The sequence below is a fragment of the Ochotona princeps genome, chromosome 7 (genome assembly GCF_030435755.1).
Source record: "Ochotona princeps isolate mOchPri1 chromosome 7, mOchPri1.hap1, whole genome shotgun sequence".
Taxonomy (NCBI): Eukaryota; Metazoa; Chordata; class Mammalia; order Lagomorpha; family Ochotonidae; genus Ochotona; species Ochotona princeps.
Window position 1 is genome coordinate 30,692,670 of NC_080838.1, and position 15,727 is coordinate 30,708,396.

General features: G+C 37.1%; 1 protein-coding gene across 8 annotated transcripts in view; it reads right to left on the reverse strand.

The window, feature by feature from the left end:
* BLTP1 (bridge-like lipid transfer protein family member 1) overlaps positions 1-15,727 on the reverse strand; it is a 189,826-nt gene that overhangs the window by 31,274 nt on the left and 142,825 nt on the right. For 5 of the 8 annotated variants that reach the window (XM_058666890.1, XM_058666891.1, XM_058666894.1 and 2 more), the window contains 8 exons: positions 15,017-15,126; positions 14,274-14,364; positions 13,699-13,761; positions 10,237-10,490; positions 5,628-5,843; positions 4,731-4,911; positions 2,425-2,626; positions 422-583 (listed from right to left, as the gene is read on the reverse strand). In XM_058666890.1, coding sequence (XP_058522873.1) covers positions 422-583; positions 2,425-2,626; positions 4,731-4,911; positions 5,628-5,843; positions 10,237-10,490; positions 13,699-13,761; positions 14,274-14,364; positions 15,017-15,126 — 1,279 coding nt within the window. The remainder of the gene's footprint in view (positions 1-421; positions 584-2,424; positions 2,627-4,730; positions 4,912-5,627; positions 5,844-10,236; positions 10,491-13,698; positions 13,762-14,273; positions 14,365-15,016; positions 15,127-15,727) is intronic. The other 3 variants (XM_058666895.1, XM_058666892.1, XM_058666893.1) reach the window with 2 other exon arrangements.

Consider the following 15,727-nt stretch of genomic DNA (forward strand, 5'->3'; position numbering starts at 1 on the left):
CAGAAATATTTGCTACTTGTAGGCCATCATTCCATACACCTTTACCTATTCAATTCTTTGCACATTCCCACAAACTCCAATTTATTCTTGCTATTTCAAATACTGTACAAAGAAATTAGTGACTATACCCTTGCCTTTGAGGCAATTCCAACTGAACAGATACATGCAGGACTGAAGAATGCTAATTTTGTCATTATAACCAACTATAGTGATGAAAAAATTGTATGACCTCACTAAGACTTACCATCTCCATTTGTAAATGAGGGTTAGATGATCTCTCAAGTTCTGTAGTTCTGTAATCTTTTCTGTATTTATAACTGACTACATTGTACAACGATGTAAAATATGATTAAGAAATCCTTCTAAGGAGTAGGATGTCAAAATACTTGTGATGAGGAAGTAAATACATAAGAATGCTTACTTGTATAATTCCTTTCGATTGGTGTGATAGGGATAGTTTCCAGAGCCTTTTCCAGAAAGTCGAGTAAGCAAGGACTAATAACCATTTCTTCTGGCAATGACTGAAGTGCTACCCAGGCATACAACTTGGCTGTTTTCACTCCTCCGCTTCCTTTTCCTTTAGCTAGAGTGTTTACAAATGTGATGTGCATTTAATGAAGTTTAATAAAACGTTCCAAAAAGCATAAGACAGCTTTGTGAGAGATTAGAATTACATGAGTGTAATCGGGTGAATGTTATACTTTAGACGATACAAGAAAGCAATATAAAGAGCAGACTGATAGAAATGATCCATTAATATTTGAATATGCAGATGATTATTCCTATTTGCTCTAAGTAACAAACTTGGATCCAATTTTTCAACATAACACTTCTGGAAAATCATTAACATTCATGCTTTTTTCTAAGAAGATACAAAGAATTCAGACTATTTAGTGGCAGGTGAGGCAAAACATCATTCTTTTCAGATTTTCCTAGGTTGAGCTTGCATAGTTTTGTCATACTGCCCTAAGTGGGGTACCATCTCTCTTTTTTTCGACTTATGAAGTTAGGCTTAGGTTTCCAATTCTAACATTTATCAGATACTTGCTTAAAAACGGGAAAGGTGTTCAACTTCTATAAACCTTGGCTTTCCTCACTTGTCAAATGGAATAATAACATCTGCCACTGCTTAATGGATGCAGATGTATCTTCAACTGAAAAAATGATATTAAAAATATTACACATTATCAGGGCTAGCACTGCAGTACTGCAACTTAAACCTCTGACTATGAATTTAGCATCTCATACGTGAACTGAATTCAAGTCATGCCTGCTTTATTTCTGATCAATTCCCTGTTAATACATCTGATGAAGCAGTAAAATATGAGCAAAGTGCTTAGGCCCCTGTCATCCATGACAGAGACTCAGCTGGAATTCCTGGCTCCTGGCTTTGGCCAGGCCCACCCCTAGCTCTTGCAGCCTTTGAGTGAAACTGGGGAATGGAAGATATTGCTGTCACTCTAACTTTCAAATGAATAAGTAAATGTTTTTTAAAAATCTTGGACATTTTCATCAGAATTATTTTTGAAGATATATACATTAAATTCTACTCACAAATGAAATGTTTTTCTAATAATTTTTGTCCAGTTTAATATTCCTTTGGTTGGAATTGCTACCATTTATGTAAGATGTCAGTCATATACTGTGTTAGCAAGATTCCAACATAGCTCAGAATATTCCTTGGCTCCTGGTATTCACACCCTTGTGCAAGTGCCTTTTGTGCTGCATTGAATTATCAGTAAGACATCGTGGCAGTGATGGTAGGCAACTCTTGAGGCTGTCATTAGCAATATTGCAGTTTTGGCCATATAGATTTATTTGCATCAGCTTCCATGGCATGAAAATATGAAGTGGTTCAGTGCAAGGACCCACATGCAGCCAGCTACACATTTAGTGCATGATAAAAGCAGATTTTACTAATATCAACCACATATTCTGATGGCTGCAGACCTTGCCAACTTACAACCTCACAAAAGATCACGAATAGACTAATCAAGCCAAAATGCTCCTGCATTTCTGATCCTGTGTCTGAGGGCATTAAATCAATAAATTTGGAGTAGTCTCTTATAGAGTAATAAACAATGAATAATTGTGGCTGGATCCAATGTACTCCGTCTTAAATCTGTGTAAGCTCCCAAATTTCAACTACCTAAAACTACTCCTTTCTAAATGTACACTGATGTAAAAGTGTAAGTATACTACTCAGTATACTAAATTTGATAACTAATAATCTGAAGTAACAGCAATTTAATAAACAGCCACATTTGGCCCACACTTTACACAGGAATCTTTCATAGTCATTATTAACAAGCTTATGTCCTTTTTTTTCTAAGCACATGATTCTTAAAGTCTCAATAGAGCAAGTAGGTGATGATTACAAATTAAGAAAATAAATGACAAACAATAGAGTATATTCTTCAATACCTGAGGGAATAGGTGGGGGTTGGGGAGGAAGTAAGGTGTTAGTCTTGTTCTGGACAGTGCAAGGTAAAGGAGGAGAAGGAGGAGATGTTGCACTATCTTTCATACCATACAGCTTGGACTCTTTGGAAAGCGTTCTTGGCAAGGAAGATCCTCTGGAGGTATTAGGTGATTCTGTCTTTAAGGTCTTGGAATTGTAATGCAACTGTATTGAAAGAAATAAGCTTTCAAAATTAATCAAAGAAATGAGAAAAATCAAGAAATGTAGAAAATGTTAAAAACACAACTCCACGACTCCCAAGACTGGTGTCTAGCTTTTACAAGTTAGTTCTGTTATCTTGGCAAGACTGTTTGCCTTTTCCATTGGTAAAATTAAAAACTTAGGGGCATTTTAACATTCTTGTGTAGTGGGTTAAGTTGCCCTGGTCCGACACGGGAGTATTGGCTCGAGTCTTAGTTACAAAGCTTCTGATCCAACTTCACGCTAAATGGTCTGGGAAGGTAGCAAATATGGTGCAAGTACTCGTGGCTCTGCCAGCTCATATGGGAGACCAAGATGAAGTTCCTGGCTCCTGAGGTGGTAAGGAGGAAGCTTGGATCCCAACCATGAAGACTCCCAGACCTTCACCACAAACTATTAATACGAGCAACAAGGACTATATCCCAACTGCCAAGGAGGCCACAGGGAATTGGATGCCCTCGGAGGCCGAGTACTCTGAGGTCACCCACCCCCAACCGGAGCTTCCACAGGGGATGGAAGAAGTCCAAACACTATCGTGCAGAAACCAACGTCATCGGAAAGACAACCAGAAGCCCTGAGTGGTCTGCAGAAACAGAAGAACAATAAACGTCCTTCGGGACCAGGGAGGAGAGCTTTCTCTGGTCCGAGCCTGGCTCCACCTCTGGACCCCCTCTCCCTCGCAATGACCATCGGGATCGCTTCGAAAACCCCTCACAGCAAACAAACAATCATACAAACTAAAAAACAACAACAACAACAACAAAAAAAAACAAAAAAAAAACCCTAAAATAAATAAACAACAGAAAGTAGAACTTGAAATCTAACAGGAAAGAGCTGGCATGGATTGGCTCATGCCTCGCTGGGTGGGTCACAAAGATTAGTTTTACTCCTCACCATGGTGTTGAGGATTTTCCTGCACACCCCCCCCAAAAAAAAAAATGTTCTGCACCTAAAATGTTGACATATATCTTGTTAGAGTTACAAGCCAGTCTGGATTATCCTAAAATCTGCCAAGATCAGCAAAATTTTACTTCAACACAACAACTGGCTAAATACTAAGATGAAATGGACACGAAACAGCTGAATGGTGCCTTATGGCCATTTTAAGGTATAGAGCAGCCGGTCCTGTATATGAACTAAATTGAAACGTCAATGAGCTAATCATAGGTTGTGGCTAGGACTTGTTTTCCTTTTTTTTTTTTTTTTTTTTTTTTAATTTATTTTTTTTTTCTTTTTAATACACTGGTTACTCAAAACCATGTCAACTCCATAACATTGCAAATTGCTGTTGATGTTATATTGGGACTCTTAATTGACTGTGATGATATTCTGCCAGCTCAAACTTCAGACCAGAAAAGGTCTCCCCAAGAAAACTGTTCAACCAATCTGGACAATAAGTAGCTGGACTCTATGCTTGGTATATGTTTGCAATGAAAGAATCTTGATTGAATTTGAACTGTAATACTGCATCAAGGTGGAGGAATCCACCGGGGGGAGGGGAGGGGGAGGGAGGGGGGGATACCCAGAGCCTATGAAACTGTCACATAATGCAAAATAATTAACAAAAAAAAAAAAAAAAAAAAAGTTCCTGGCTCCTGGCTTCAGCTAGGCTCAGACCTGGCTGTTGGAGTGAATCAGTAAATGGAAGATCTTGCTATCTCTCCTGCTCTTATGCTTTCATAAGCTTTCAAATAAGTCTTAAAATATAAAAGTAATTTCAAATTATTTTAAAAGTTCTTTCTAGCTTAATAGTCTGATTTTAAAATTCTAGAATCTAAAACCAAGGTTTTTAAATGAATTTTCCCCAAAATTTACCAAGTATGATCTGAAAATCAGTGAATAAAAATGAAAATGAACTTTTTTTTGCCAAACTTTCATGGCAACAGTTGTTTAAAATACATGGCAAGGGATTCTTATGCTCAGGATATGGCTATATTAGACGAAAAAAGCAGAAAGCCACATCTCTAATATAATGAGATAACAAACAAAAGAAGAACATATATGGGAAAATACACACTACTACTTATGGACTATTTCCTTACTTTATCCTATCCATTTAGGTTTTTACCTTTACATCAACTCCAGGAATATAAAATACTGTTGTTTCTAAGTCACTAGGTTTTGTCTGTAGAGATGATGGCACTTTCTTGCCAGTCATTAAATGGGTGGTAGAAGCATAATTAGTTTGAAATTTCTTCTTTTTTGAAGGAGACTCTTGATCTAAGCTTCTTGAACTTCGATCGTAACTCCTATGAGAAGAAAAAACATGTTTTATTTCTTAATTTGGCACATTAGTCTCATCTTTGAGTTAAAAGTAAATTTGTATTTATATAGTGAGTGGGATTTAATACTTATTTGAAATATTGGAAAAGTGAAGCTCATTAATCTCTAGCTATCCAGTTAATGCCTTGTACAACTGACAAGATGAGAGAAAAGCAAAACAAAATTAAAAGAAAAAAAATGTTAAGTCTGTTTGCTTGATCATTTAGTTGGATGATAAGAAATGGTAAAGCTCATAGTATATCCTGAACAACTCTTCAGTTGGCTGAGGCATCAGTGCACACCAATTTCCCAACTGTTATTTCTTTATGAAATCAAAACCATAAATGATCCAGACACCTTGGAACGTTGAACTGTTCTTTAGGACAGAAATGTGTCAATTCAAGGACAAAGACAGAAAAAGTCATGTATGTTAAAAGTAGAGTTCAAAAGATGTAGCTATTTTAATGGGCAAATTTCCAGTCTAAATCAGACACCCATTCCCAGCAGCTGGAAAATATTAAACACTTGTCTAAATAAATTGAATATTTGCAGTTAACCACTTGATCATTCCGACTGTGCTCATCAACTAGAAAAATTTGCACTTTGGGATTAGAAAGGAGAGTTATATTGTAACTCCAGTGAGTTATGAATAACATTTCTAAAAGATGAAACTACATATATTCCTTTACAATGAATTTCTTACCTTCTCAAACTTATATCATCATGTTCTTGTAAAAGGGTTGTTGGGTGAAGTACACATTTTCCACTATCAATTTCAACTCGTATATCAAGCTCAAAGTCAATATTTCTCTCCGTAGCTGTGCCACTAAGGCTTCGGTTGACAGGTGTAGTTGGCCAGCGTTCTGTAAATAGTTGATGAACAGCAGCAAAGCCTGTTGCTTTTTTACGAGAAGTATGTCTATGGAAGAAACAACAGATTGTTACATTGCAATATAATGGGAAGTCTTTTGAACAATCTCTGACATGCTGTGTGAGAAATAGCTTGTACTAACTATTTTATAAATGTACTCTTATTTTCAAGTAATTCATATTAATTGGTTTTCTTTAAGTTTAACAAAGTCACACTTTAACAATTATAGAGTAAGAGTGTTATTTGTAAGGCAACAAGCTAAACAAGGTTAATCATTGCTGTGTTGGAGTTTCATTATCAGTGTATGGATGACATTCCCTGTGTTACGAGAGATTTCACTTTCTTAAATTATGATATTTAAACATTATGTGCAGAATTTATTAAAGTCAGATACACAGGGTAAGAAAGTAAAACAATGCCATATCTTCTGCAAAAAAATGGCAGTGGTAAAAATTGGATAGTCACTTGCAATAGAGTGGATCTTGACCCTTCCACAAAAATAAATACAAAACAGATTAAGGACTTAAATGGTGAAGCTATAAACTGAAAACTCTTTAGAAAACAGGTAGAAAAAGCTGTATTATATTGGTTTTTACAGTGGTCTGTCTCATGGATATGACATTGAAACCAGGCAACAAAAGCAAAAATGGGTAAGTGGAACCATTCAAATTAAAAAGAAGTCTGATGGAACAAAGGAAACCAACGAAGAGTGACAAGACAACCACAGGAAGGGAGCAAATCTTAAACCATAATCTGACAAGAGGCTAATTTTCAAAATACATAAGCAACTCATACAATTCAATAGCTTAAAAAATGAACAATCTAATTTTAAAATGCATTAAAAACTTAAGTGAATATTTCCACAAAGAAGACAAAAACAACAGCCAACAGGTATATGAAAATTTGGATCACCAATTATGAGGGAAAATGCAACTAAAATGGTAATGAGTTGTCACTTTTACCTCTGTCCAGATGATTGTTAGAAAACACACACACAAGTGCACACAAAGGACAGCTAGTGCTGTTAAGGAGTGGAGAAATCTGAACTCCCAAACACGGTTGGAAAGCATATACAATAGTGCAACTACTAGGGATAGGAGTATGGAATTTCCTTAAACAATTATAAATACAACTACCATATAATACAGAAATGTAACTTCAGGATATTTATCCAAAGATCTGAAATCAGCATCTCAAACAGATATTAACACCCTTGTGTTCATTACAATATTTTACAATGTAGAAACAATGTAAATGTTTACCAAGTATCGAAAAAATGAAATACAAAAATGTTATATACACATATGATGGAATCTTACTCAGAAGGACAAATACTGCATGCATCCTACATGAAATATCTGAAACAGTCAAAATCACAGAGGCAGAGAAGAGAATGGGTGTTGCCAGGAGTTGCCAAGGGTTGAGGAAAAGGAGAGCTTTAGTGAGTAGCTAATCAACAGATTTTAGTTATGCAGGATGAGAAAATTTAGGACTATGCATATGAAATAGTATCAATAACTGTATTATACACTTAAAAATCCGTTGAGTACAGTGCAAAGAACACTACAATTTAGCAAATTACAAAAATTATCTAAATATATATATGAAAAAGATACCATACCTTAATATAAGCTATATCTCAATAAGCCTAACTTAAAAAATATATATATATATTAAAAGATAGGATTTGGTGTTGTGACACAGCAGGTAAAGCTTCCCCCTAAGACATTAACATCCTAGCCGCTCCACTTCAATTCAGCTGCCCGCTCATGCCCAGGGGAAAGCAGAGGAAGATGACCCAAATGCTGAGGCCCCTGTCATCCACGTGGGAGATCAGGATGAAGCTCCTAACTTTCGGATTTGGCCAGGCTCAGTTCTAGCTACTGTGGCTACTTGGGGAGTGAACAAATAAATGCAAGACACAAGCTCTGCCCCACCCCACCCCCGCCTCCTAACTCTTGATCTTTAAAGAAATAATTTTTTTTAAATAAAAAAGGGTAATGTACAACATAAAAGATACACCATTTACACAGAAGGACATAGCTATGATCAATACTGAAAAGAGAAAAGATAAAGGGAAGAATTTATCCAAATTGAAAATAATGTTTCTTATTGCCAAATCTGAAATTTGTGTTTAAGAAAAACTAAAATATTTTATAAAATTGTTTAGAAAAGATTCAAACCTGGGCATATCACTGCAGAAATTAAATAATATAAAGATAAAAAGCCCTTAAAAACATTCCAGGATAGAAAACAGACTATAATTACAAAAAATACATACAAAAGGAAAATAAGAAGGTCACATTTAGAGAATTAAAAAGGATACCCAACTAACATGTGGAAAATACTGATGCCAGGGGGCAGCACTCTGGCACAATGAGTTAAGCCACTGCCTCCAGAACCAAAACCCACATGGGTACCAGTTTAAATTCAGGCTGCTGCACTTTTGGTCCAGAGCCCTGCTACTATGCCTGAGAAATCAGTGAAAGACAGCCCACGTGCTTGGGTGCCTGCATCCCATGGAAGGTGTGGGAGAAGACCCTGGATCCTGGCTTTGGCCTAGTGCAGCACCTGATGTTGTGGCCATGTGAGTAATGAAGCGGTGGGTGAAAAATTCTCTTTTCTGAGTCTGTCTCTCTCTTCATAACTGTCTACAAAATAAATAAAATCTCTTCTAAGATATTGGTGCTGGGTAAAATGGAACAATTGTCTTATTCAGACCAGAATTCTGTACCAAATAGTCATACATGGGAATGGCTAAGTTATCTTGGACATGAAAGAAATGAGTAGATATACAAAGTTATTTGAAGATATACTCTGTATTAAAAAAAATATTATTTCTTTCTTCCAAGAAGTCCACTGAAATAACTCACCGATTTTATAGAATGATTACTTATTTACCTGAAAGGCAGGATTAAAGAGAAACAGAGCTCTTCTATCTGCTGGTCACTCATCAAATGCATGGAACTGCCAGGATTGAACTGTTCCAAAGCCAGGAGCAAAGAGCTTCTTCCAGGTCTCCCATGTAGATGCAGTGGCCAAAACACTTGGGCATTCTCTGCTGCTTTCCCAAGAACAATATTAGGGAGCTGGATAGGAACTGGAGGAGCTATGACTCAAAGTGGTATCCAAATGAGATGCTAGCACAGCCGATGGTAGCCTACTGTGCTGTACCACAGCACTGGCCCCTAGGTTGCTAACCTCTTTCCCTTTATTAATTTCTTTCACTATACTTCACTAGTATGTGCCTCCTTGTAATTTATTACTTTTTGTTTGTTTGCTTGTTTTTAGTTATTTTTATTGGAAAGGCAGGTTCACAGAGAGAAGGAAAGACAGAAAGATCTTCTATCCACTGGTTCATTCTCCAAACAGCTGCAATGGCTGGAGCTGTGCCAATCCAAAGTCAGGAGCCAGGGGCTTCTTCCAGGTCTCCCATGCAGTGCTGCTGTGCATGGTCCCAAGGCTTCGGGCCTTCCTCCACTGCTTTCCCTGGCAACATGCCCCTGTACTACTTTGCTGGGCCAGTAATTTGTTACTTTTAATGTTAGAAGAAATACAATTTTCTGCTTTAAATCATAACCACAACTTTCTTCCCATATTCTTGAGAGAGATTCACAGGTAACCAATATTAAGTGATTTGAATGAATCCATTTAATTTTTCAAAAAAAAGAAAAACACGGTGGCCCTGGAGCGATGGCTCAGCAGCTAAATCCTCGTCTTGCAACTGCCGGGACCTCAGAGAAATCCCATTTTGTGTCCAGGCGGCCCAACTTCCCATCCAGCTCCCTGTTTGTGGCCTGGGAAAGTAGTCAAAGATGGCCCAAAGCCTTGGGATCCTGCACCTGCGTAGGAGACCTGGAGGAGGCTCTGGGCTTCTGGCTTGGATTGGTTCCAATCCAGTTGTTGTGGCCATCTGGGGAGTAAATCTGCGGATGATCATCTCTGTCTCTCCTCCTCTCTGTAAATCTGCCTTCAAATAAAAATAAAAACTTCAAAATAAAACCCACTGTAACACGAAACTCAATTACAATAGTTATGCTTTTTAGTCTTCCTGAGGCCAGGCACACTTTGCAGTAGTCAGGACTACATGATGCAATGGGTACTATTTGTGACTCCAGCATCTTTTATTGTAGTGCTGATTTGAGTACTGGCCAGTTTTTCTGCTGATACATGTGGGAAGGGAGCGAAGGACTGGCCAGGTGCTGGGACTCAGCCCAATCAGGTGGGAGGCTCAGACGGAGTTCCAGGTTCTTGGCTTTGGCCTGGCCCAGCTCTGGCTGGGATAGATCTGGATGGAAAATCTCTCTCCTTTTCTTCCTCTGCCCATCAAATAACCAGTTTTTCTTTCAAAGACTTTTTGTTTAAATTAAGTTTGATATAACAGTTGGTTTCAGTTTTACATTGTGATATTATACGTAAGGGTCTTAAAAAAGCTACTCACGAAGGTTTCCTGTAAATGTAAAACCTTTCCCTATCACGATCTTCATCCTTCTCGTCCTTCTCGGATTCCTCACTGGAAGAAGACAGACTGTCATCCCGCCGGCCCTCTTCTGCTTGGAAAGGCATGCCTGATGAGAAGCTGCCTGGAGTTTTGGGAGAACTGAACACTGAACATGACCCTTCACTATTTGATGAGTAATGGGAAGGACCTTCAATAGTCACTGACAAAAGGTCCAGTTCAGTCTCTTCTGGAAACTTAAAAACAAAACAAAACAAAACGAACAAAGGAAAAAGAAAACATGAATCAGGTTTAAAATCCCTTCTCAGTTGCAAAGAGAAAATATGTAAGCTTAAACATCTAAAACATTTTACTTTGAACTAAAAAAATGTATGAACATTTGAAAATCAGGTTAACTTGACTAACAAAAAAAGAAAATTATACTACTAACACACTAAAAATCAGTGCAATTTTACTTACTATATACATTTCATTTATATTTGCTAGTACACATTATAACTCTTTAGCACAGAGGACAAACATGTGGAAGCAAGACAAACACAATGAACTATAAATCCGAGTGGCCAGAGCAATTAGTGACGGAACAGCATGCAGTGTCAATCCAGATAATCATATCATCATGCTTGGAAATGCTTTTTGTGCATATATGGTTTTAAAAATAAGCTCCTAAGTGGTCTTAACACATGTAAACAGCTGACTGACGTATCAAGAATGCTACAGCTTATTTTTTCAAAATTTATGTCTGTCTGTATGTACGTAGTTTTTGGAAAGGCAGATTGCAGAGAAAGAAGGAGAGGGAATAAGATTTTTCATTCACTGGTTCACTCCACAAACAGCAACAATGGCCAGAACCCAGCTGGTCTGAAGCCAGTAGCTTCTTCTGGGTCTCCCACGTGGGTGCAGGGACCTAAGGACTTGAGCCATCCTCTGCTGCTTTATCAGCCCATAAGTAGGGAGATGGATCAGAAGCGGAGCAGACTCTAGCACTCTTTAAGAGATGCTGGAGGCCCGGCGGCGTGGCCTAGCGGCTAAAGTCCTCGCCTTGAAAGCCCCGGGATCCCATATGGGCGCCGGTTCTAATCCCAGCGGCTCCACTTCCCATCCAGCTCCCTGCTTGTGGCCTGGGAAAGCAGTCGAGGACGACCCAAAGCTTTGGGACCCTGCACCCGCGTGGGAGACCTGGAAGAGGTTCCAGGTTCCTGGCTTTGGATTGGCACAGCACCGGCCGTTGCGCTCACTTGGGGAGTGAATCATCGGATGGAAGATCTTCCTCTCTGTCTCTCCTCCTCTCTGTATATCTGACTTTGTAATAAAAATAAACAAATCTTTAAAAAAAAAAAAAAAGAGATGCTGGAATGGCAGGCAGAGGATTAGCTTGCAACACTGCCTTGCTGGCCCCAAAACTGCTATATTTCAGTAAATATCATGTGACTCATTTAGGATTTCATATTAAGTAGCAAAACAATCAAAATTTCCTATGATCTAATATCAATTCCTAGCTTTTCAGAGTTGCCTTATCATTTGAGAATAAGCCTTTGTAAAGTAAAATGTACGCAATGATGTAATTAAAAAAGTTGTTAAATGCCACTAGTGATTGCATTGTGGAATCCTGCTCTCATAAGCATATCAGGAGTGAGCTCTTGGTCTAGAAGGGAAGCCCCAAGTTGGGACACCCATTTCCCAACTGGAGAGCCAGGGATGACTCAGCTCCTGATTCATGTCTTGCTAAGACAGGCTCTAGGAGGCAACAGGTGATGAATTCAGTGACTAGGTTCCTGCCACTCACATGGGAGGCCTGAACTGAATCCCTGGCTCTGGAGTCAGCTTGGCCGACTTCTGGACATTCTTTGCGTTTGGGCAGTGAGCTTGTCAATGAGAGCTTCATCTGCCGAATTTTTTGTCTCTGCATTTCAAAAAAGAAAAAAATACACTGAACTTCTATAGAACTCAGGTAATATTCACTGTACACATGGGGGTCTTCAAAATACTCATAGAAACTGTATTATGAAAAAAAACTGGATTCTTAAAAATATTCACAACAAAGTAAGCTTAAGTTTTAATTTCACTTTCAATACACTTTTTGAATTCCCCTGTGTAACACACATGCTACTGAATAAATAACTAATGAGATTTATTGGCTGATCTTGGCAATATTTTAAAACTGTGGTCAGAGTTTTAAATGATCAGTTTTCTAATTTAGAATAAGCTCCTTGCTGTTATCTAATTTATAATTCTTTATATTCTCTATTATTAGAAGCAGTGGCCGACACTACCATTTAAATAGGAATTGAATCATTTCAAATAGTAACACTTGTTTTCTTGTATTTTTTTGGAAAGGCAGATTTACAGAGAGAGAGACAGAGAGAAAGGTCTTTCATCCCCTAGTTCATTCTCTAAGTGGTCTGAATGGCTGAGGTTGAGCCAACCCGAAGCCAGAAAGTAGGAACTTCTTCTGGGTCTCCCATGTAGGTGCAGGTTCCCGAGGCTTTGGGCCAACCTCTACTGCTTTCCCAGGCCACAGACAGGGAGCTGGGTGGGAAGTGGAGCAGATAAGACAAGAACTGGGGCCATATGGGATCCCAGTGCATAGAAAGTGAAGGTTTAGCCACTAGGCTATTGTGTCAGGCCCTCAAATATTAATAATTTTAAGAATCACATAATCTGTACAATACATTCAATTCCTCTAATTATATGTTTTCAAGGTTTTTATTTTTAGGAGAAAAATCCAACTTTCTGTATCTGATAATTCTAAAACAAAATCTGGTTTCACTGAATTCAGTATAACCAAAGGGTATGTCAAGACTCAAGAGAGAAAAGGGAAACAGAATGATTTTGGAATTAATGCCTGCTTTAATGTAACTTGACAGAAAAAACTCTATATTTTCAAAATGTATTTTTACTTTGATTATGTATTTTGGGACAATATGTAGTATATTAAAATGTTAATTTCATTTGTGTTTTTGTAGCACACTACATTGAAAATAGAATTACCAAGCCACATAGTTTCGTAAATGGTCTTTTATACAAGTGTTCCAAAACAATAACATTTAATGATTAGTTTGTTAGTTTTGAGTTCCTAATTCTACATTGTACTATTTACTCTTCCTTATTTCCAAAAAAGATTCATTTTGTAACTGAATATAATAAAAAAGGGATTAGCAGATGCCTAATAAATTGAAATTTGGGATATACAATTTGATTGGGATGATTTGTTAAGCTGATTTAGTTTAATTCTGAAAATCAAAATTAGTATTAAACTATTCATAAGCATAATATATACATGCAAGAATTTATGAAATATATATAATAAGGAACTTAATCATAAACATTCATGTAAAATATTTTTGAGGAAACGAGAGGGAGATATTTTGAAAGCAGATTTTTCAAAGCGGTTAATCAGTTAATCAGTTTTAAGGAAAGGTTTAGGTTGCTTTTAATAAGTACCTGAAAATACCCTTCCCCAGGACAGCTGGACTGTGGTGTACTTCCCCATAACGTATTTTTCAACTTAATTAAAATAATAAGAAAAGAGAACTCATGAAAAATAAAAAACAAGCAGTGGTTTTAAGGTAAATAAATACACAACAAAACCAAAACAAACATTTTAACATTCTCTGAAGCTGATCCTCTTTCTGTGGTTTCTCCTATAGATCTTTCAGTCTACCTACCTCTCTATCCTGAACTAAAGTGTATAAGAAAACACAAATATTTCATATTTACATCTGTGTAACAACACAGTAATGACTATTCTCAAGTGAAAGAAACACTTTCAACAGCAAACCTCCTGCCTAAAAATAAGCATTTTTGGAGTCTGTTGGGCAAGGAAAGCAGGAACCCCTGCAGCACGGCTCTCCAGTGACAGCCTGAGACAGTGCCCCACGAGTTGGTCATGTACAGATAATTCAACCATCATGATGCACACTTTTACTGATGCAGAAGTTTGAATTGTGAAACTGTACAATACCATAATTTTGTAAAAATTGTAAAAATTTAGCAATGATAAGTAATATCTTTCTTACTGTATCCTGGATATTAAAAGTTACTCTGGGTCCAGGAGACGCTGCATCCACACGTATTTCGGGCAGCTCCTCAGTTTCTCCTACTCGAGAACTGCAAGTAAAATACAAAGTAGTAAAACATTAATATTCTCAAAAAAAAAAAAACCTAAAAAAAACCATTAATATTCTCATTCAGAAAATATCACTATACTTAATACAAGGCTGATTAATGACACTGGTGTTCTAGTTATAAAATAGTTAATCAGAGGACTGAATTTTGGTACTGCATTTGTTAATTCAGTATTTTGTAAAAAGAGTTAATGTTCACATTATTTTCTACAATTAAAAAAGAATTTATAGTAATTAGTTGATAGTGCTTAATTTTACTTTAGTAATATGCACAATTTCTATTTTTTTAATATGCTAAGTTTATATACAATTAAACCTTTTCTAAGCACACATGTTGACAGCAGCTGCTAGTGGTATGCACAATTTCTTTTCTTCGCACAGTCTAAGTTTATACATAAGAATGTATAAATAGATATACTTTATTACTATAAAGCAACTCTACATTCTGATACAAACATGATAGGGAAATTCCTCAAATTTGTAAGGGTGACAGTATCCACTGATTTCAATTTTACTCATAAGACATATTCTGCTACCGGAATTTTATAATTTCTCCAGTTAGAATAAAAATGTAGTGGGCCTTAGTGAAATAATTACATGTTCCAATATATTTCAGTGGTTGAAAATTCTATTACCTTGCTCTTTCCATTCGTTTAAGAGGTGGTCTTCCAGATGCAGAAATGCTTTTTGATCGGTTGTAACTTGGTTTGTAACCCAAACCCCACTTATCCTTTAGAGATGCAGCCTAATAAAATGAGAGAGTAAAAAAGGTGATTATTTATTGTCACATTTCACTTCTCTCCCTGCCTCTAAATCCCGCTCACACAAACTTGTGATGAGGATGCTAGATGTCAGGCCTGGAAATCTAAGAGTTTGAATAAAGGAAAATGTGAGGGAAAAGGTGAATGAGAAAAGCGTTAACAATAGAGGCATAGTTTCAACAATGTCTCAATAATTTCTTTAAGTCTAGTTTTATTTTTAATACTCAACTATCAAATATAAACTACTTGGCAAACACTCATACTTGTTGTATGAGTGTAACAAGCAAAAACTGAGCAAACTTCAAAATCAGCAACTCTTTTTGGATCTCTAAGACAGGGAGAACACAATATAGACTGCTTCCTATGATTAAAAAACACAGGTAAAATACAAAGTTACAGCTTCCCAGAACTATCACCCAGTGCTGGGATGGGACAATCTGAACTGTAATCAATACATTGCTGTAGGCTCAGTGAAGCCACGTGTGAATAATTTTTAAAAACTCCAGGGGGTTCCAGTCATAAGGTGCCCCCACAATTTTGGGAGATTTTTCCTCCAGGACTTTGACCAGATGGCCACAGAAAAAT